Below are 22,813 nucleotides of genomic sequence, written 5' to 3' on the forward strand. Positions count from 1 at the left end.
CTTCTCCTTGCACATTTCAGATTTATTCGTGATACAGCTCCAAGCCAGCTATAAAGCCACCTTTAAAAGTGTAGTCTAATAAATTGCAACAATGAATAAATGCTTAGCGGAAAATAAATACGTACAAATCAAATGGCTAAAGCAGAATTAAACTAAAAACATATCAGGGTTAGTATACCTAAGGCGTGACAATGACAGTTTATGCACTGGGAACTCCACTGCCCCAGCTTCCATGCAAGAACACAAATCTGGGGTGGATGAGGTGCACCGTGCTAAATGCTCCCCAGTGTGGGTGCAGGAAGAGGTGGAGCCACCTGCCATGACTAAAACTCCAGCCTGCAGCCCAGCATGAAACCTCCAGTGCGTAAATGGTCATTAACATGCTTTTGGTGTAATTTGTATGTATGGCACAATATATTTGGCTATATGTTTGGAAACCTCGGTGTTTCCTCCGGAAAGTAGTTTCTTAATTTTCCTCTCCTTTGACTTGTACCTGCTTAGGAAAGGAGAGCAACTATTATCAGTCACAAGGGAAACTACAGCAGAATGTTAATTTAGGACCTCATCCCTAGTTTCTGTTGTGATCTATCAACTCATATAATAATAATTCCGGGGGGGGGGGGGGAAGTAATCCAGGTCTGCTGCAGCAAAATTAAACCAAAGTAAACCAAACCCCGTCCCTAAAAAAAGATGATATGGGTACAGAATCACCGTGTTCTGGACTGTATGTGCACAGCGATGATGTGAGTCCTTGCTGGAAGAGTTAACTCCTTTACTTCAACTATACCTTGGGGAAGATTGCACCAAGTATCTGCACGTGAAAGTTGTCAAGTCCCAGGCACACAATTACATATTGTTTTGGAGTGCCCAGCTTCCTCTGCCCAACAAGCTGCAATTCTGTTCTGCTTGTCAGAAATAAATTCCAAATGTAGTTCCAAGACTCTTCTTATAAAATCAATCCAATCAGAAAAAGGATCCTATTAAGCTTGCTAAGGGAATATGCTCCAAACACTGTTTGCAATTGTGGAAGCATAGCTTTGTGTAATTTATCCTTGATATTTGTTCTCTCTTGTCGGTGATTTACTCTGTCAATAAAAGTTTCCGAGTCTTGAGTCCTTGCTGGTTTAGATTGGCTTGGATTGGTGTCGCAGGACAGGAAAGTTAGTGTGATAGTTGGCATGCGAATAACGTGTTTCGGTTATTTTACATATCCTTTTTTTTCTGGTCTGTTTTGAGCTCAGTCTGAAAATGCCAAAGTACTTTGTTGACAAAGTAGAGCCAAAGATGTTCTTTATGGGCAGCTTTCCTCTCCCTCAACAATGATCCATTGCAAAACACTCCAACTTGGTAACATTTTAGCTTAGTAGATTGCTGCACAAAAATACACACACACACACACACACACAGTGACCTTCTAAGGACTTTGCATCGTGTGGCATGCAGTTCTAGTCCAGTTGCTGGTTCTAAGTGTCCCACATCACTTTCCAAAGATGATCTAAATCAGTGGTCCCCAACCTTTTTATCACCGGGGACCGGTCAACGCTTGAAAAATTTACTGAGGCCCGGGGGGGGGCCCTCTTTTGCCGAGGGACATCGCCGCAGCCTGAGCCCCTGCTCCACTTGCTTTCTCGCTGGTGCCCCTGACTTCCTGCCACCCGCTGGGGGCCGCTGCCAGCAGCAGCTGCGCAGTGCCACACCAAGAGGGGAGCCCCAGCTATGGTGGCCACTGGAGAGGACCAAAGGTGAGCTGGTGGCAGAGTGGCAGGGCAACCACCAAAGAGGAGCCGCGGACCGGTACCGGTCCCCGGACCGGGGGTTGGGGACCATTGATCTAAATTATTCACACCTATCTTTCAATAAGAACCTCAAAAATTAAAACTAAGTGGCGGTTCTGTTCTTTGCCAACGCAAGATTTATTATTTTATTTTATTTTCTTAGATTTTTGTACCGCCCTTCCATACTGCCCAGTACGTATGGTATCTTAACCCATAAGCCTTGCTGGATGAAAATAGATTCATACAGATGCCTGAAAAACATTGATTAAAAGACCATTTTAATGAGGAATGTTCTTTGCTATTCCAGCTATTAGATACTGTCAGCCTAATATCGGTGTTATGACTCAACTGCTTACAGCTGGAGCAAGACTTTGGTTTGGAGAGGTCTGTTTCAGTTAATCCCTTGGAAGATAAGATTTTAGGTAAGAGGGAAGTTAATAGGTATCTCTGGTGCTGCAAATGATTGGCTAAAATAACGGTGGGGAAAATCATTCTTATCAACATCACCAGAGAAAGCAATATTTCAAAATAGAAGATTTAGATCAGCGGTCTGCAAGCTTGCGCCCACTGCGGACCGCTGCTCCGGAGTCCAGGGAGAGGGCGGCCCGGGGACCCGCACACGCGTGGCAGCCCCAGCGCAAGCGTGGACTGCCGCGCATGCGCGTTTGCGCCCAGCAGGGGCGCAAACGCGCATGCGCGGCAGTCCGCACGTGCGTGTTTGCGTCGCCGCCATGCCGGAGGCTGCGGCTCCCCCTCCCGGCCCCTCCGGGCCGCAAGCAAATCGGCCACTAAAGCGGCCGATTAGCTTGCGGCTCGGCAAGCTTCTCTTCCCTCCCCCCCCCCCCGAAGCGAGAAGCTTGCCAGGCCGCGAGCTTCTCGCTTTGGGGGGGGAGGGAAGAAGGAGCCGCGGCCTGCGGGTTGGGGACCACTGATTTAGATCACCAAAACATATTTCTGCATGTTGGAATTGATGGTATGTTGAAGGCATTCCTGACATCCTTTTTCTTCTCTTTATTTCCAAACCTCTTGCTAGTTCTAGAAGAGCAGGCTTGGGAATCTGAACTGCCAAACCAAGGGACCTTAAACTCTGTCAGGCACACTTTCCATGGAAGAAAAATCCTCTGCTAGAGCCATGCACACTGTAAAGGTAAAGGTAAAGGTAAAGGTATCCCCTGTGCAAGCACCGGGTCTTGTCTGACCCTTGGGGTGACGCCCTCCAGCGTTTTCATGGCAGACTCAATACGGGGTGGTTTGCCAGTGCCTTCCCCAGTCATTACCGTTTACCCCCCAGCAAGCTGGGTACTCATTTTACCGACCTCGGAAGGATGGAAGGCTGAGTCAACCTTGAGCCGGCTGCTGGGATTGAACTCCCAGCCTCATGGGCAGAGCTTTCAGACAGCTGCCTTACCACTCTGCGCCACCAGAGGCTCTTTGCACACTGTAGCGATCACATAAAGAGGTTGAGTAAGCCTGATTTTTTATAATCAGCACCACAAAACCCAAAGATGCTGGACAACCTTCTGCCCTTAAGTAGACTGTCTCCAAGAATAATTGACACAAAATGATGATGTCCTTTGGACAACATGAAGGCCAAACTTGGCTTGCCTCTTCACACCCAACTTGACACCATGCTCAGATGTCTTAATTTAGATCCTCAGCCATTCTTGAGAAAGTGTAGATTGTAGACCCAGTGAAACTCTTACGAAAAACTTTGATTTGCCTTACAGAACTAGAACGATGGCCACATTTCAGATAACCCAAATGCTGCAGCTTCTTAATTTTCACATTGGACATTTTATTAGCCAACCACAAAGTAAGTTGGCTAATATACCAATAATTATGCAAGAGTCAGGTTACTGCAAATAAAATATCTATAGTGGCACGGGATGGTAAAGCATCCGACATGCTGTCTGAAGCTCTGACCATGAGGCTGGGAGTTCGATCCCAGCAGCCAGCTCGAGGTTGACTCATCCTTCCATCCTTCTGAGGTCGGTAAAATGAGTACCCAGCTTGCTTGCTAGGGGGTAAAATGGTAATGACTAGGCAAAACCATCCTGTAATGAGTCTGCCAAGAAAACACTAGAGGGTGTCACCCCAAGGGTCAGGAAACTATGCTTTTCTTTTTCAAGACTGGATTCACGAAAGTGGTAATTGTCTAATCGTGAGAACATGTGTTTGTATAACTAGATTGAAGGGGAGGGATCAGAATGGTAATAGCTTCTGGAGAGTTGCATCAAGCGAGCTCCCTAATGAGATTTAAGAGACCACCTAACGCCATAGGGCAAAATACTATAATAAGGCTATAGGCCAGAGAGAAGCCATACTAACTTTGATTCTACCATGCTAGTGCTCTTTTGCTATGTTATACTACATCATGATGGACAGCTGCATAGAAAATGCCTAAAGCTCCCAGGTATTTGGATGTATTAGGTAGAACGGCCTTTCTCAACTTTTTTACCATTGAGAAGTCGATTATGGTTGGGAAGCATAGATGCGTATACACCCATCTTTCCCCTTCCCACCCCCTCCGGGCCCATCACTGGCCATTTTAGGAGGGGGGGTGCATCAACTTGACCACATATGTTCATATCACCCAACAAATGTTTAAGAAATTTTTAACAAATAAAAAATTAATTAACTCCCATCCATTCAGGAAGCGCTTCCAGGGCCATCAGGAAACCCCCAGGGTTTTACAAAACCCTGGTTGAGAAAGCCTGAGGAAGAAAGTTAGTGTTTGTATTTCTTTGCAGCTAAGTGGTAGAACCTGTGCTGCATAGTAATAGTCTGGTTTTTTAAGGCTATTCAATAAGCCTTTATACATTTTAACAAAGGTCTGCTTTGCTTGTGCGTATTTAACCTTGAAGACCCATGAGGCTGAGTGCTTCTCACCTGCAAAAGGTGTGAGGACCGAGAGGCACCCAGGCTTGGGTTCAAGCCATTGTCACTTTCAATTTGCTCCTTTGCACCTGCTGACAACTGTAAAGGTAAAGGTATCCCCTGTGCAAGCACCGAGTCATGTCTGACCCTTGGGGTGACGCCCTCTAGCGTTTTCATGGTAGACTCAATACGGGGTGGTTTGCCAGTGCCTTCCCCAGTCATTACCGTTTACCCCCCAGCAAGCTGGGTACTCATTTTACTGACCTCGGAAGGATGGAAGGCTGAGTCAACCTTGAGCTGGCTGCTGGGATCGAACTCCCAGCCTCATGGGCAGAGCTTTCAGACGGCTGCCTTACCACTCTGCGCCACAAGAGGCTCTTATGCTGACAACTGTACCCATGCTATAAACAGAAACCTTTAAAAATCAGAGCTCCTCCATTTTACTTCTCTTTAATTAGTTACAGAAAGCTTCCCATTGGTTGTTGGTGTTACCACCCAATAATAAAACAGTAATAAAAATGAAAAAGGTGTGCAGTATAGTTGTAGAACGTTCAAAATGGAAGCAGGACAGGTCATTTTAAATTGCCAACCATCTTTTGAAAAAGAACAAAGGATCTCTCTGTCATCTGATTTATGACGCTCAGTTGTGACATGGTTGTACTTTGGACAGGTTGCCGCAATTATTGGGGAGTATAGTTTGTAAGAGGAAATTGAAACTGACTTTTGTATTATTTTTATTGATATTGCAAGGAAAAGAGAAAAGAAAGTAGGCGTCATATGAACAGTCGTACCAAACTTCACCTTTTTGCCATCAGATGTTTTCTCTTATCTTCTAATATACATGTCATAAATCACTACTTTTTAATGTAAGCCATAAAATAGTTCCAGTGTTCTTGGAATTCTTCAGCAGATCTTTGATTTACTAATTTTTGACATTTTACACAGTTCTCCATCCAATCAAACATGGCAGGTAAGTTCCGTTTTTTTCCAACCTTGGGGAACTAAAAGTCTCGCGGTAGTAGTAAGGTAAAGGTAAAGGTATCCCCTGTGCAAGCACCGAGTCATGTCTGACCCTTGGGGTGACGCCCTCTAGCGTTTTCATGGCAGACTCAATACGGGGTGGTTTGCCAGTGCCTTCCCCAGTCATGACCGTTTACCCCCCAGCAAGCTGGGTACTCATTTTACCCACCTCGGAAGGATGGAAGGCTGAGTCAACCTTGAGCCGGCTGCTGGGATTGAACTCCCAGCCTTATGGGCAAAGCTTTCAGACGGCTGCCTTACCACTCTGCACCACAAGAGGCTCTGCGGTAGTAGTAGCATGTAAGAAAACCTCTCTTGCCTTCACAGGTACAGTCTGTTGGTACAGTCAGTGGCATATAACCAGGATACATCATGAATTTACAACACAACATTTCTTCCAACAACTTACGCACACTAAAATTTAAAAAAAAATTTTCCACATCTCCACCACGTATGATAAGAGGAACCAATTGCAACATTACATCTCCAACATTTTCTATCATATTTATTTGACATTCTACTGATTCTGTTTGGGGTTATATACCATCTATAAAGCATTTTATACCAATTTTCTCTCAAAGTTTGACACTTTGTAAGTTTAATATTTTCTACCCTATAATTGTTCCCATTCATTTAATCCTTCATTGTGCTTCAAGTTTTGCATACATTTGACCATACAATTTTTGACTTGACTCCGTTTCATATTTCACTAGTAGTTTATAGATTTGATCTTGCATATGTGGCTTATCTTGTTGAACTGTCGTCTTGAATTCAGTCATTGTTCCTGTTGGTATAATGGAACTGCTCAATTCTGACTTAAGCTTAGCATTTATTTGAAGATTCTCAAACCATTGAATATTTCCCCCTTCTTTTTTGAGCTGATCCCAGCTCTTGATTTGGTCCACATTGGCCAGCATCTTTGTATCTTAAACATTGTATTTTTTTCTGTTGAATCTTGTTCAAATACACTTCAACTGGTGATTTTAACATCGAAGGATTTGAGCTTATTGTCTTTTTTTATTCGGCCCATGTTCTCAATAGGTCACTTCTCCAAAACTGAGTCTTTTTTCTTTGAAGTTCTCATCATTGACCGTAAATAACTAATCCATATTTTTTGAATGCCAAGTCTCTAGCTAGCGGGTTCATAATCCATTCTGATATCCAGATTAATGCCGGAGCCTTATTATAATAAAGTCTTAAGTCCGGCACACCTAGCCCTCCTTTCATCTTATCTTGTAGAATTTTAAAGGTTATTCTAAAAGTTATTAAACTTATTAATTTGGGATTGCCAACTTTGTAGAATCTTATGTTGAACACCTATTGGTAAGACTTGAAACAAAAAATTAAATTTTGGCAATATGTTCATTTTGGCTATTGCCATCCTTGCAGACCACGAAAAGTTCATTTAAGACCATCTTTGTAGATCTTCTTGTATTTCCTTCAATACTTTTTAATAATTATTCTCAAACAAACATTGTAAGGTTCTGTCAATATAAGCTCCTAAGTATTTAACTTTATCTGGATTTATCTCACATTCATTTCTTTGTCTCAATTCTTTGATCTCTTCTTCTGTAGCAGCTATCAAAAAGATCTTTGTTTTGGTCTTATCCCAAAACTGTTCCAAAGTCTTCCAGGCAGTTGATTAGTTTAGGAAGAGTAACTTTCGGTTACGTCAGCATCAATATTACATCATCAGCATAGCTTCTTATCTTGAATTCTTCACTGCCTGGCATCCGTATTCCTGGTAGTTCCATTGAGGTTCATATTTTGGTTGCTATAGTCTCCATCACTATCACTAGATTCAATAATAAAGGAGAGAGGGGGCAGCCTTGTCTAGTTCCTTTTTGGATATTTATTTTTCAGTAATAATTCCATTAACTAAAATTCTGGCCTCTTGCCTTAGGTATATTTGCTGAATTAGTTTCAGGAAGTGTTCTCCATGGTCCTTAGTTTGTAGAGTTGCTTGTAAAAAGACCCATCTAACATTGTCAAATACTTTTTTAGTGTCTTAAGAAAACAAAAGCTGTCTGTGAATTTTTTTAGCGTAGTCTGTTGCATTTAAGACCAGCTTAATATTGTTTTTCATGTACTTTTTGGTCATTAAGCCTGTCTGGTGTTTATGAATCGCATCACTTATGCACCTGTCTCTCTGCCAAGATTTTATCAAAGGTTTTATAATCCACATTCAACAAAGAGATGGGTCTAAGAGTGGGGAATCTGTGGATCCAGCCCTTCTTTATGAACCAGTGTTAGGAAAGCTTGCTCCCATGTTTGTAGGAGAAACCAATCTGGTTTTTCCATAATTTCCTTAATTAAATGCTGAAGGGATGTGTGTAATAACGTGAATCTTTTTTAAAAAAATACTGTGCAATAAAACCATCTGGTCCAGGAGCTTTGCCAGTTTTCATTGCTTTCATTGCATCATTCACTTCCTTAGTGGTCACCTTCTGGTTTAAAATTCTTCAACATTCTGGGGTAAACTTTTTAATCAAGGTGTTTTTTAAATAATCTATTGGAGAGCCACACTGTTCATCTCCATGTTGGCCTTCTGATTTATATAATTTTTGGAAAAATTTCAGGAAGCGTTCTTGTATCTCCTTCTCAATGCAGTACTTTTTACCACTTAGCTTCATCCATGAGATAGTTGTTTTCTTTGATTCTTTTCAGAGCCTGTAAGCTAACCACTTTCCTGGTTTATCCACAGATTTTTAAAAAATTGTTTTAAAAAATCTGGGTTTTTCTTCATTTTTTCTGTCCCTATTATATTTCTTTGTAGCGTTAAATACTCTATTTGCTTCCATATTGCCTGGGATTTTGACATTTGATGGTGGGCATCTAGACTTTGTATTTGATCCAGTATTATTCTAAGTTCTTGCCTCCTTTTTTTCCTTTAATGCTGAATTATATCCAATTTATAATTGGCCTCTCACAAAGGCTTTACTCGCTCCCCAGATTGTTGAGCTTTTCATATTAGCTGTTGTGTTTATTTGAAAGAACTATAACTGTTTGGTGATTTTACAATCTTTGCTCATTGTCCAAAAGGACAATAAGGTTCATTCTCCATCTTCTTATCCCTGCTCTCATATATAACTATATATATAACTATATATATATAACTATATATATATATATAACTATATATATATATTATATATATATAACTATATATATATAACTATATATATATAACTATATAGATAGATAGATAGATAGATAGATAGATAGATAGATAGATAGATAGATAGATAGATAGATAGATAGATAGATAGATAGATAGATAGATAGATAGATAGATAGATAGATAGATAGATAGATAGATAGATAGATAGATAGATAGATAGATAGATAGATAGATAGATAGATAGATAGATAGATAGATAGATAGATATTGGGTAAAATATCCACATTTGACAACATGAGGGGTCATATTTTCTGAAAGCCAGCAATGGTCAATTCTTGAATAAGAGTTATGCTTCTCCGAAAAGAAGGTACCGACCCGCATATAAGCTGAGGCACCCAATTTTACCACAAAATCTGGACAAACCTATTGACTTGCATATAAGTGAAGGGTGGGGAATGCTCCATCCAGCCACCCCCCCTCCCAACAAATATAGAAAAGTCAAGAGGATGAATAGCTGCTGGTTTTTGTACCCCACTTTTCACCCACAGAAACCAAAAGAATAGTTTGGAAGAAGTGATTACTGAGTGTTACTGGGATGCTTTCTCCACACTTACCCATGCTTGTGTGCAGTTCTTTACAAGCACTATGAAGTTCAGTGTTCTGTGAACTTCTGCTTTCGTTTTTTTAAAGAAAAACATTAAAGTATGGGTTTTATAAAATTCAGCAGCCCCAATAGCCCTGTCTAGCCCAATTTTGTCAGAGCGTGGAAGCTAAATCGGGTTTGCCGTGGTTAGTACTTGGGTGGGAGCCTACCAAGCAAAACTGGAGTTGCTATACAGGGGAAGCCAGTGGCCAAGGACATCCACTCATATTTTGCCTTGAAACCCTGTGATCCATGGGTCGCCATGAATTGGTTTCCGTTTGATGGCATGCAATTATTATATTTTATAAAGTATATCTTGGACCTGCCCGAAAGCAACTCTACTCGGGGAAAATAGTTTGAATGTAATGTTCTGATATTATTTTCTGCCCAGTACACAAGTTATTGAGATAACTCCATTGAAAACTCACGTCACACCAACTAACTTTTGTAAACATCAGAGAAACCAAAACTTAATTGCTATACTATTTGTAATAATGCTTTGTTCTTACCCCAATTTGCATTCTTTTGTAGGGGTTTCTTCCTTTTTGGTCTTTAACCTAATTAGTATATTCTATTATACTGAGACATAATTGTACCATCCATGCATAATAGCCAAGCTATGACATTGCTATGGTAAGAGTTCAGGTTTATGGCCTTGCTAATACCATGGTGTGTTCCAGTCACCCTCCTTGACAACCCGGGTTTAGTAACTGAGCAGTCTTGGGGTCTTGGATGAAATCAATAAAGTCAATCTATAAATATATTTTTAAAATACTTTTCCAGAGGCCAAGGCATGGAGTACATATATGAAAAATTGCTTGTTTGCATCATTATCACAGAATCCTATCCCATTTTTCTTGGTGTTCATTTGTTATTTGTTGTTGTTATGTGCGAAGTCGTGTCCGACCCATCGCGACCCCATGGACAATGATCCTCCAGGCCTTCCTGTCCTCTGGTGTTCATTACCCTGTTACAAATGTTGATTACACTGTTACATTGACTTGATTTTTTTTTTTAATGAAGACTATTCTTTCTCTCCTTCCACCACCATCCACCCGCCTACATGTTAGTTTGGCTTCATAACTTTTAAACATCGATGCTGCATTTCATTAGTACTGTCTAATGTACTTTTATATTGTGTTTGTCGTTACTGCAAGCCACCTTGAATGCCCTCTTCCAGTTGCGGTAGAAAGGTGGCACATACATTTTCAAAACGCACACACCCAGTTTTATTGTTTCTTATACCCAGTCTAGTTCTACAACCCTTCCTAGCAGGGATCTCACCCCTTCCGTTCTCAATGACCTATTATGTATATACTAGGGGCCAAGCCTGTTGCATTCAGGAATACAATAGGCGCTAGATTGGGAGGGTGGGGTGGAAGAACTCTGTGGACAGCCTCTCCCTCCCCCCAGGACATGGAAAGGCTGCAGACAGCTGTTAGGGAACTCACCGGCAGGGGCAGCTCTCACGCGGCAGGGATCTGCAGCCTCCGAGCCTCGGAGGGATGTAGAAGAAGGAGGGTGTGGTCAGGTGTGGGGGACAGAAGGCGATTTGCTGGCCACTGGACAGACAGGCAAGCAGGTTGGAGGAGGAGGCACTCTGGGGCGGGACAGCTGCCCTGAGTGGGTGTTAAGCGCTGAGTGGCACTTAAGCTATGAGACACGCTCCTCCTCCAAGGCCTTACCAGAAATATATTATGTGGAACAGAAGTGCTATCAAATCACAACTGACTTAGGGTGACTCCAGTAAGGGGTATTCAGTGTCAGGATCTGTGTTGGCATCAGCATCCTGCCTTGTTTGTTACTGTTTGTATTCTTATGTCCTCTGTGGGACGGGGGGGGGGGGGAGAATGGAGTGGCTGTTTGGTGAACTTGGGAATGTTTGGGAGAATGGGGTTCTTTATAGTTTCACTTTGATCTCTGTATAGGCTATGTGTTAATTTTCTGTTGACAGAGGGGTATTGGGAGGAAAGGAAGCTCCAGCGTGATCTGTAACACCGTCCCTAGAGTCACAGAGTCTGGTGGTTAGTGGTCAAACCTGGGTGAAACGGGGAGGGTACCCTCTGAAATGGGGTGGCATGATGTGACATGAAGGCAAGGTCGACGGGGGAATCTATCGATCTGTTTGCAAATTGCAAATTAGTCTTAACAAAAAGTATCATGAGCTTAATTTGGTTCCTTTCAATAAATGGCTTTTGCTAAAGATGGCAAGCCTGTTTATTTGAGAAGTTGACTGGGAGCATGACAGAATTCCCTCCCACAGAGAACATAAGCATTCAGACAGTACTGAACGTGACAGGATGCTGATGCCAAACAGAGCCTGGCATTCAGTGCAAATGAGAAGTGAGTAGTTTGCTGTTGCTTCCTTCTACAGCGTCTTCCTTGGTGGGCTTTCATCCAAGTACTTACCCTGCTTCCAAGATCTGATGAGATTGGTTGTCCCATTGGCGCCAGATAAATATTCAGGGGATGTGTGAAACCAGGGGATGAGTGAAAGTGCTTGTGGTAGCAATTAGGGTTGTGCACGGCGTTGTCCAAAGTGGCTGCTCCAGCCCACTGCATCCAGTGCCTCACCGCAGGGGGGGGGTGCACGGCCACGCACCCCCCCTCTCCGTGGTGAGGTGCTGGCTGCGGCGGGCTGGAGCGGCCACTTCAGACGATGCCGTGCAAATCCTTAGTAGGAATGACTTAGGATAATTGGTGAAACGTACCATCCTCTCCAAAGAGTAACTCTACCTTTTCTTGTCATGTTTTACAGCTCAGGATCCACATGCTGCATATTTGGGGCAAGCGGTGAATGATCATGGATGTTTTCATGCAAATTGGCACAAGGAATCTCTCTTCGGCCAACATGTCCACCGGCAACTTCACTAGTGGTCCTCCGTCAATGTCCATCAGTAAGCTCTTCCCGGCTTTGTTGCAGTGCTTTGGCATAATCCTTTGTGGATACATCGCTGGCCGAGCCCACATAATCACGTCAACTCAGGCTAAAGGACTAGGAAACTTTGTCTCTCGCTTTGCTCTCCCAGCATTGTTGTTCAAGAACATGGTCATCCTGAATTTTTTCCACGTGAATTGGTCCTTCCTCTACGGTATCCTGATTGCCAAAGCATCGGTATTCTTCTTAGTCTGCATTCTAACACTGTTGGTAGCTACTCCAGCGAGGCGATTTAGCAAGGCTGGGCTGTTTCCCATTTTTGCCACTCAGAGCAATGACTTTGCACTAGGATATCCTATAGGTAAGAAGCCATTTTTTTCTAAAAACGTATTTCTTTGGACATTTACTTTGTGACGTGGTTATGCCCGGAATGCAGATGCCCTCCTTATGTATGCAGCAAACACACCAGTCTGTCTGCTTATGAAATACCTACTTATCTGAATTTAAGAAAGGAATACATTCCATTAGCATGAAATAAATTGGCACAAATAAGACCTTTGTTAACTGGTGCTCAGCCACACTGGCTTCAGTAGGGCTTCCCTGGATTGTTTGAAGATGTTGTAATATCAGTGTAGTATCTTTCCAGCACTATCTGACACTTTATCCGAGAATTGCAAGTTGCGTATTGTTTGGGGACAGGCATGCTTTCCTTTTGAAATCTGCTATAAGGTGTCCCCTTTGGTTCCCTTTATCTTTTCCTTGTCTGAGCAGCCCCCTCTGCTTTCTTCTTTATTTCTCTGCCTGTCCCACCCAGTTGTTTAAATGTATGTTGAGATATGCTAACGCAGCATAGGGAACTGGGACTGGGTAAAATCTTTCGTTTTTGTCTGATAATGGCTTGTGAGAGGCTCAAAGATTCAAAACTAACAAATTACTTTATTTCTATTTTTAGGAGCAAAGGTCAGGTAGGTGTCTGATTTAGTACTTGGTGAGAAGGCAACAATAACTTGGTATAACTATAGGCAATAAATAGTCACAAATTGGTAGCAGTTTAAGATGTGTAGCCATGTTAGTCTGTCTATAGCAGAGAAGAACATGAGTGCAGTAGCAACTTAAAGACTTAACAAAATTTATGGCAGGTATGAGCTTTCATGAGTCATTTCTCACATCTTCAGATTGCTATTTAGCTTCATAAACAGGTCTTTAAAACTGAGGAGAGAAGATTCTTGGCAGTCTCTGCTGCTAAGGTTCTTTGTCTCAAATATACTTAAGTTGGTGAGGCAGGAACATTCAGGCACTTCAGAACCACTTGACAGGCTAGCAGCTATTTCTCTCAGGGAAGGGCTCCTCATCCCACTTCCCTAGTTTTAGTGCTGAATCACTTGACAGGGATCACTCCCCTGTACTAGGAGCTATTACCCTCAGGGAAGGGCTACTCATCCCACTACCCTAATAAGTACTGAAAACTTTTATTTTGAGTTTATACCAGTTCACTTGGATAGTACGCTTGTGGCTTCTAAGACAGCCAGCTTGGTGTAGTGGTTAAGAGTGCTGACTTCTAATCTGGCGAGCCAGGTTTGATTCCATACTCTTCCACGTGCAACCAGCTGGGTGACCTTGGGCTCACTACAGCACTGATAAAGCTGTTCTGACCGAGTAGTAATATCAGGGATCTGTCAGCCTCACCTACCTCACCAGGGTGTCTGTTGTGCGGAGAGGAAAGGGAAGGTGATTGTAAGCCGCTTTGACATTCCTTTGGGAAGAGAAAAGTGGCATATAAGAGGCAGCTCTGTTTATGCTATCCATGGGCAAGGGCAAGTAATGGTTAATCTGTTTTATGAGAAGGTCACAGTCCTCGACTGGGATAGGCGAGCTGAGACACTCCAGTGGAAAATAAAAAGAACACATTGACTGGATTTATCTGGGTGGTTTCTGGAGGTCATAATTAAATAATCCTTAATAGGGCGTAATTAAGCTTCTGTTGCATGCTCTTTAAATACAACTGATAACATAAATGCTCTGAGTAACTCCTGTTACACTGAGTGGGCAAACCGGTAAATAAAATGATATGCTTGCTTTTGTGGAGTAAAGTATTGAGTAAAGAAACTCATTAAAGCTGGGGTTTTTTCCGTTTCTAGAGTTAAGAAGTATTCTGCCTTCTATTTGCATGTATTGAGTTGATCTGTGTACCTCATGTAGCAAGAATTCCCTGCTTCCCAGTCTGCTACAGGCCATCTACTCCTGACCTTGAAAATGTGTTACTCAAAATTTGTTCCTTGCATGTCCAAATGACAACTTGGCGATCAGGAGGTGAATTTCCTGCAGGCCAAACTGGCCAAGGATTAAGCGGGGGCATCATCTGCACATGGAATTGGGGTAATTCTGGGTGGGCAGGTAGTTGTGAATTTCCTGCACTCTTCAGGGGGTTGAACTAGATGACCCTCGAGGTCCTTTCAACTCTATTATTCTAATGTTCAGTGGATCCCCAAAAACCAGGATGTGGGCAAAGTGAAGGTCTGCATTTGGAGGAAGAAATCAGCAAAAATTGCCAGCCTTCCTTCTGAAAACTTCAGTGGCCTTAGATCTTTAGAGCTTTGTGGTTGGGTGTAAAGGTAAAGGTAAAGGTATCCCCTGTGCAAGCACCGAGTTATGTCTGACCCTTGGGGTGACGCCCTCCAGCGTTTTTATGGCAGACTCAATACGGTTTGCCAGTGCCTTCCCCAGTCATTACGGTTTAACCCCCAGAAAGCTGGGTACTCATTTTACCGACCTCAGAAGTCAACCTTGAGCCCGCTGCTGGGATCGAACTCCCAGCCCCATAGACAGACAGCTTCAGACAGCATTTCTGCTGCCTTACCACTCTGCGCCACAAGAGGCCTGTGGTTGGGTGTACGATAGTATTATTTTAAAGAGTTATCCTATAATTTTTGGTATGAGAGTACCCGGTCTGTGTCCTTCCTCACCAGTTTCTCAGCAATGTTACTTATGCGTGTTGGCTTTGAAAGAGCACAAACTGTGTAAGTGGTCGATACACCGACCATTTATTTAGCAAGGGCTGAATTATTTTTCCAATTACAGATTTCCCATGGTTTCTTTTTCAGGATTTGTTTTGCCAAAAATAAATGTCTCTGATTCTTTTTTTTTTAAATCAGTACTTGCAAATCCTGCAAACATTTGGTTGGTAGAATTCGGCATTTTGCTGTTGACTTTTATGACCCCACCTAGCTTGAGCTCAGAGTATCTTACAGAGCATCTTCCCCCATACACAGTACAGTCAGTGCTTAACTGACTCATCTTCAAATGTCAGTTCCCAACTGTCATTTCTTAACTGACTCTTTCCACAGAATTCCATTTGAACAGCCTGTTACCCAAAGGTTCTTAGACTCTTTTAGCATTAGCTCCTGATAGTCTTTCACAACCAGTCACACACTACAACCAAACCTACCTCACAGGGATCTGTTCCACATAATATATTTCTGGTAAGGACTTTGAGGAAGAGTGTGTCTCATGGTTTCAGTGCCACTCAACTTAACACCCACTCAGGGCGGCTGTCTCGCCCCTGAATGCCTCCTCCTCCAACTGCCTTGCCTGTCTGTCCTTCTGTCCCCCACCCCTGACCACCCCCTCCTCCTTCCACTTCCCTCTGAGGTTTGGAGGCTGCAGATCCATGCCACGTGAGAGCTGCCCCTGCTGGTGAGTTCCCTAACAGCTGCCTGCAGCCTTTCCAGGTCCTGGGGAGAGGGGGAGGATGTCCGCAGAATTCTTCCACCCCACCCCAACCTAGCACCCATTGTATTCCTGAATTGACCACTAGTAAAGAACATAAGAGAAGCCATATTGGATCAGGCCAATGGCCCATCCAGTTCCTCACTGTATCACACAGTGGCCAAAAGCCAGTGACCATCAGGAAGTCCAGCAACAGGGTCCATCTCCAGAAGCCCTCCCATTGTTGCCCCCCAAGCACCAAGTATACAAAGCATCACTTCCCCACATAGTCTTCCATTTATACCATGTGGCTAATAGCCCCTGATGGACCTCTGCCCCATATGTTTATCCAGTCCCCTCTTGAAGCTGCCCATGATTGTAGCTGCTACCACTGAGACAGGGAAATCCACATGTTAATTACTCTTGGGTTAAGAAGTATTTACTGTGCTGTGCTTAAAGATAAAGGTGAAGGTATCCCCTGTGCAAGTACCGGGGTCATGTATGACCCTTGGGGTGCCCTCTAGTGTTTTCTTGGCAGACTCAATACAGGGTGGATTTGTCAGTGCCTTCCTCAGTCATTACCGTTTACCTCCCAGCAAGCTGGGTACTCATTATACCGAGCTTGGAAGGATGGAAGTCTGAGTCAGCATTGAGCCGGCTGCTGGGATAGAACTCCCAGCCTCATGGTCCGAGCTTCAGACAGCATGTTGGCTCCCTTACCACCCTGCTCCACAAGAGGCCCTTACTGCTCATTAATTTCATTGAGTGCCCAAGAATTCTTGTATTGAGAGGAAGAAATGGACTTTCTCTACCATCTCTGTCCCTTATTTCTGAAGAAAAAATGGAGGAGAGGAAAACAATGTAAGCTGTTTTGGGGCCCGATTTTGGAGAAAGGCCATGTGTGTGTGTTTATAATATATAAATAAAGTAAATAAAATTCCATAACTGCAGCATGGCCCAGGGTCAGTCCTGGTCAGTATTTGGATGGGAGACTACCAAGAAAGTCCAGAATCACCATGCAGAGGCAGGCAATGGCAAGCCACCTCTCCTGCCTTGAAAACCCCACAGGGTCACCATAAGGCAACAAACTAAGTCTTTTGTCACCATAAACACAAAGAAGAAGAATTGTTTCTTATATGCCACTTTTCTCTACCCGAAGGAGTCTCAAAGCGGCTTACAATCGCCTTCCCTTTCCTCTCTCCACAACAGACACCCTGTGAGGTGGGTGATGCTGAGAGAGCCCTGATATTACTGAAGAAGAAGAGTTGGTTCTTATATGCCGCTTTTCTCTACCTGAAGTAGACCCAAAGCTGCTTACACTCGCCTTCCCTTTCCTCTCCCCACAACAGACACCCTGTGAGGTGGGTGAGGCTGAGAGAGCCCTGATATTACTGAAGAAGAAGAGTTGGTTCTTATATGCCGCTTTTCTCTACCTGAAGTAGGCCCAAAGCTGCTTACACTCGCCTTCCCTTTCCTCTCCCCACAACAGACACCCTGTAAGATAGGTGAGGCTGAGAGGCCAGAACAGCTTTATCAGTACTGTGGCGAGCCCAAGGTCACCCAGCTGGTTGCATGTAGGGGAGCAGGGAGTCAAACCCGGCTCACCAGATTAGAAGTCTGCACTCCTAACCACTACACCAAGCTGGCTCTACTTAAGTCACCCTAAGTCAGCTGTGACCTGACGGGGGAAAAAACAGGCATGATGGGTCAGTGCCCCTTAAATGGTCTGCTATCAAGCTCTATTGTCATAGATGCTGTTTTCTCTTCACTCTAGGTTGACCACTGTCTGTCACTTTTAGTTAGTGGGCTAGATTTAACCACAAGACCCTCAGTTGCTGACCCTTATTTATACATAACCCCCCCCCCCAAAAAAAATTTAAGCTGACATACAAACTTAAACCAAAAACGTCTCCTTAATCGTTTCTGCCTGGGTTTGGTGATTCAATTACACTTTCTGCTCTAGGGCAGACCCTTGTGCTAGAACTGGGCATATTGAAGTACCTTATCTCTCTCTAGCAGGCTCAGTCTGTTTCTCTCTTTCTTAGCAGATATTGCCTCCTGCATGCATGGTTCATCTTCTGTCCTGCCTGCTTTAAGTCACTTATGTCCTTGAAACTGAACCTCACTGGCCTTTTTATTACCAGCATCTGTTTGGAATTCTCAGGTAGCCTAAGGAGTGGTCTTAGTAGCTGGTCATAGCAGCAAAATACCAAGAATCATAAATCATTCTTACAATTACTGGTGGGCAGAATTAATAGGGTAGAAGTCGGTGGCCTCGTGCTTGGAGCCCAGGGATGGCTTCAGGTACTCAGTTTTGAGATCTGGGCCTATCAGAAGTGTCAGGCTTATTTGTTACGAAAAAAAGGTTTGACACAAATTGTCAAGCCAGGCCATGTGTGCTATACAATTTAACACCAGGTACAGGAGATGTGAGCTTTATAAAGGGCACAGACAACCCAAATTAATGATGTTATTTTTATTTTTTTTTACTCAAAATACAAGCAAGCTTAAAACATTAATGCGGGTTCCAACCCGTGGGCCGTACACCCAGTCCTGCATTCTTTGAAAAAGGTTTGTGTTTGCGTGATCTCCTTGAAGTTGCCATTAAGATGGCACACTTCGTAACAGGCACAGTGTGATAGATACCTTATGTTTCTCCAGAGGCAATTAGTTATTTGGGCTGTGTCCAGCAGAAAAGGCTGTGGGCTGGGTTGTTCGTGTGGAACGTGGTACTCTCACAGAAACAAGTAATGCCTCTGTTACTCTGAAATGTACAATATATACACAGCACTGGAGGAGTTTATGAGACCCGTCTGATGGAGCAAAAAAACCCCATGGATCTCTTTCATTTATTTGAATATCTCTGTCCTGCCCTCTTTTTAAAAAAATGAGCCAGAAAGTCTTGTCTTATCTTAAAGGTAAAGGTATCCCCTGTGCAAGCACCGAGTCATGACCCTTGGGGTTACGCCCTCTAGCGTTTTCATGTCAGACTCAATATGGGGTGGTTTGCCAGTGCCTTCCCCAGTCATGACCGTTTACCCCCCAGCAAGCTGGGTACTCATTTTACCAACCTCGGAAGGATGGAAGGCTGAGTCAACCTTGAGCCGGCTGCTGGGATTGAACTCCCAGCCTCATGGTCAGAGGTTCAGACAGCATGTCAGCTGCCTTCCCACCCTGTCTTATCTTACAAATCTGTAAATTGTAAAAAACAATATGATATCAAGCAACGGCTCTGCAATAAAACCGTGATTAGTCATGGACAAGGGCGGAATGCACTATGACTGGCAAGACACATCTCATTTCCACCTACCACCACTATTTCCTCTTTCTCTTCGCTGAAAGGCCCAGCAACTTGTCCTCTTTTTCTACTTCCTCCTCTCCTTTCAATGCACCAGCCAACCTACCATAATCTGCCCCCGTTCGTCTGCTGGATTTATTTCATTTATACTTAATTCACACTTTCCCTTTTCCACAATAGAGACCCAAAGCAGCTTACATCATTCTCCTGTCCACTATTTTATCCTTGTAACAACAACCCTGAAATAGTTTAGGCTTAGATTGTATGACTGGCTCAAGATCATTCCAGCAAGTTTCCATGGTAGAGTGGGGATTTGAACCTGAGTCTTCCAGATCCTAGTCTGAAACTTTAATTACTAGCTTTTATGGGATGGCTACTGTTGAAAAGTAATAAGCAGCCATTCCTGGGTGACTCATACAAATCATGTGATATCAGATTGCCCTCAAAGGCTAACACAGCCTTGGAAAGGGCCCTTCCCCCCTCTCCCTTCCTTTTATTAACAGAAACCAGGCTGGAAGTCTGACAATGTTTTTGTGGTTGCCTAGCAACCTCTACAATGCTGCTAAGACAGCATTATTTTCTTAAAACTGTGTATATATTTGGGGTTTTTAACTCCCCATATATGGTGAGGGTGTCATTTTTCTGCAGACTTTTCTGCAAACCCTCAGGTTTGCAGAAAGATCTGTTTTCTGTTCATGTCTTCAATTAAGTATCCACAGATTTGTTGAATCCCTTGCTAGACTATTGAATCCCTTGCTAGACTATTGCCTCTTAACTATTATGGCCACAAGAGGCAAAATGCAATAACCACTTGTACATTTCAGGAGACCCAATTGGGAGGCAGCAGAACAAGTGTGCAACAGATTGCACACTTGTGCACTCGGCACACTCCCTGAACAATATTTTAATTTCCTAATTCAGATGGCTTGCCTAATAGGAATGCTCCATGTACCTTGGGAGGCTTCCACGAGCAAATGAACACACTTTGGAGCCTGTGCTGTTTAATTCAAACTTTATATTGCAAAATATGGAACTGTCACTGTGTAATTGCTTTTATGAAAATCCTTGTTAATAACAATTTTGTATGTTTCTTTTAAACTTCTTTCCCCCTAGTTGAAGCTTTATATCAGACCACATATCCAGAATATCTCCAGTACATTTACCTGGTTGCACCGATATCTCTTATGATGCTAAATCCCTTAGGATTTATCTTCTGTGAAATCCAGAAATCCAGGGACACTCAGACTGCTTCCGTCAGCAAGATCCAGTTGCTGGGACTTGGACTCCTCCGCGTGTTACAGAACCCCATTGTATTTATGGTCTTCATAGGAATTGCCTCAAATTTCCTTCTTGCCCAAAAGGTTCCAGAATATCTGGAAAACTTCCTTGATGGACTCGCCAGTTCGTTTTCTGGCTCAGCACTTTTTTATTTGGGGCTCACCATGGTGGGTCAGATAAAGAAACTGACAAAGGGTACTTTTGTTGCACTGATTCTTCTTATTACAGCTAAACTGTAAGTTTTATTTTCATGCATTCTTATTGTGGTTTTTGCCTTCCTCTGAGCTGGGGTCACTGGAAATAATTTGAGAATTGTTTTCCCCTAGGTTTTTGTATGTTGTTGCCTGATCTATGTTTGCAACGTTGTACCCTGCTAGGCATGTCTAATAGGCACTGTCTCACATACTGAATAAAGCACTTTCAGTGCACATTGCTACAGTGTGTTGACTTTGTGAAATGGGAAAATGCACTTGCAAACTGTCACGAAAGTGCATTGGAAGCAGCTTGAAAGTGCATTATTCAGAGTGTGTGGAAGTACAACATGTCAGTGGCCTGTATCCATTGTTAGCGAAGCACTGCTATTGGGTTTACTTTGTGAAATGGGAAAATGCACTTGCAAACTGTCACGAAAGTGCATTGGAAGCAGCTTGAAAGTGCATTATTCAGAGTGTGTGGAAGTACAACATGTCAGTGGCCTGTATCCATTGTTAGCGAAGCACTGCTATTGGGTTTACTTTGTGAAATGGGAAAATGCACTTGCAAACTATCACAAAAGTACATTGGAAGTGGCTTGAAAGTGCACTATTCAGCATGTGTGGACGTACCACATATGTCAGTGGCTTGTATCCATTGTTAGTGAAGCACAACTTTCTCATCTGCCACTGCAATCCCAAACCTCCTGAGCAGAAAGTAGGGGGAAATGGGAGATCTGCAGCAGACAGGAGGAATTAATGAAAACTGCCCCCCCTTCCACTTGCAGAAATGGTAGACATGTTGTAATCCAACATGAGCAATAAAACTCTGATTAATGTTATTAACTTTGTGCTGGACTCGCATATTTGTGTGTGTTTTTAGCTTAACTGTGCTCAGGTCCCAAGTGTGAGCTAGGTACATGCCAAAGATCCCTTAGCCCAGCACTTTTGGCAAGAACCTCAGCTACAACTAGGTCAGGAATGGCCAAAGTATGGTTCTCTGTATGTCCATGGACTACAATTATCATAAGCCCCTAATTGTAGTCCGTGGACCTCTGGAGAGCCACACCGCTGAACCAGGTACTGCCCCAGGCAATGTCCAGCAGTCAAACACTGGGCCGTGATCTACCTTTTTGCTCATCCTTGCCTTTATGTTAGGATTTTAGATTGGTAGGTTCTGAAATACAAGTCACTGACATCAGAAGTTGGTCATAAATGTAAGCATTCCTCATCTATATACTATTAGCCATCCATGGCCTCCATGTGTGGACAGATACATCCACAGATTGGGTCCACATGGAAACTAAAAAAAAATCTTTCTTCTAACTTCGGGTACTCAGAGGTTTGCAGAAACATCTGATTTTTTAAAAAGTACAGGGGATTGTACTCATTTCCAATTTAATATTTTAATTCGGCATGTCCACTGTATATTCAGAGAAAAACATATTTTGCAGCCAAAACATCTATTTGCTTTTTCAGTCATAAAACTCTTACTAAATGTTAGCGTGAATCCCATGAACACCGTGGATGTGCTAACAAAAATATCTGCAGTATAAAGTATGAAACGGGTTTGAATTCTGAGTACAATAATTGCTCATCAGGGGAGGATAAAGGGCTGGGTGTGAGTAGATTGGGAATTACGTAAATGTTTTCGAAACCCAATACTGTCTCAGCGCAAGAAGAGAAATGGAGTTGATTTATTCTGTTAGGAATTGGTTGAGTGTTCAGTATTCTGTTTTGCATAGATCGTTGGGTTCATTAATACCTTGAGAAACCTAAGAGGCAAGCTACATTCCTTTGGGAGTCTTTGCTTCATTCCCTCCTCTTGCAACTAATACGCCCACGGACTATAATCCAGAACACTCATGAAATCACTGCCCTTAGGGCTGAATTGTGACCCTAGAACAGTCAAAGATGACACGAGGTCAAGAAGTTCTCCTCCCTGACTTCCTTTGCTGTTTTATTCAAGGACTCCTATATTGAACTTGGCTTAAGGTGGCAGGCAGCAATTAGGACAGACTGTGAAA

At 43.1% G+C, this 22,813-nt stretch overlaps 1 protein-coding gene across 7 annotated transcripts in view; it reads left to right on the forward strand.

The window, feature by feature from the left end:
- Positions 1 to 22,813, forward strand: part of GPR155 (G protein-coupled receptor 155) — a 54,795-nt gene that overhangs the window by 7,759 nt on the left and 24,223 nt on the right. For 6 of the 7 annotated variants that reach the window (XM_077319671.1, XM_077319668.1, XM_077319667.1 and 3 more), the window contains exons 2-3: positions 12,195 to 12,675; positions 20,431 to 20,830. In XM_077319671.1, coding sequence (XP_077175786.1) covers positions 12,234 to 12,675; positions 20,431 to 20,830 — 842 coding nt within the window. In that variant the 5' untranslated portion in view covers positions 12,195 to 12,233. Of the gene's footprint in view, positions 1 to 2,804; positions 2,923 to 12,194; positions 12,676 to 20,430; positions 20,831 to 22,813 lie in introns of those variants that run through there. The other variant, XM_077319669.1, reaches the window with a different exon arrangement.

Source organism: Paroedura picta, chromosome 2, assembly GCF_049243985.1.
Source record: "Paroedura picta isolate Pp20150507F chromosome 2, Ppicta_v3.0, whole genome shotgun sequence".
Taxonomy (NCBI): Eukaryota; Metazoa; Chordata; class Lepidosauria; order Squamata; family Gekkonidae; genus Paroedura; species Paroedura picta.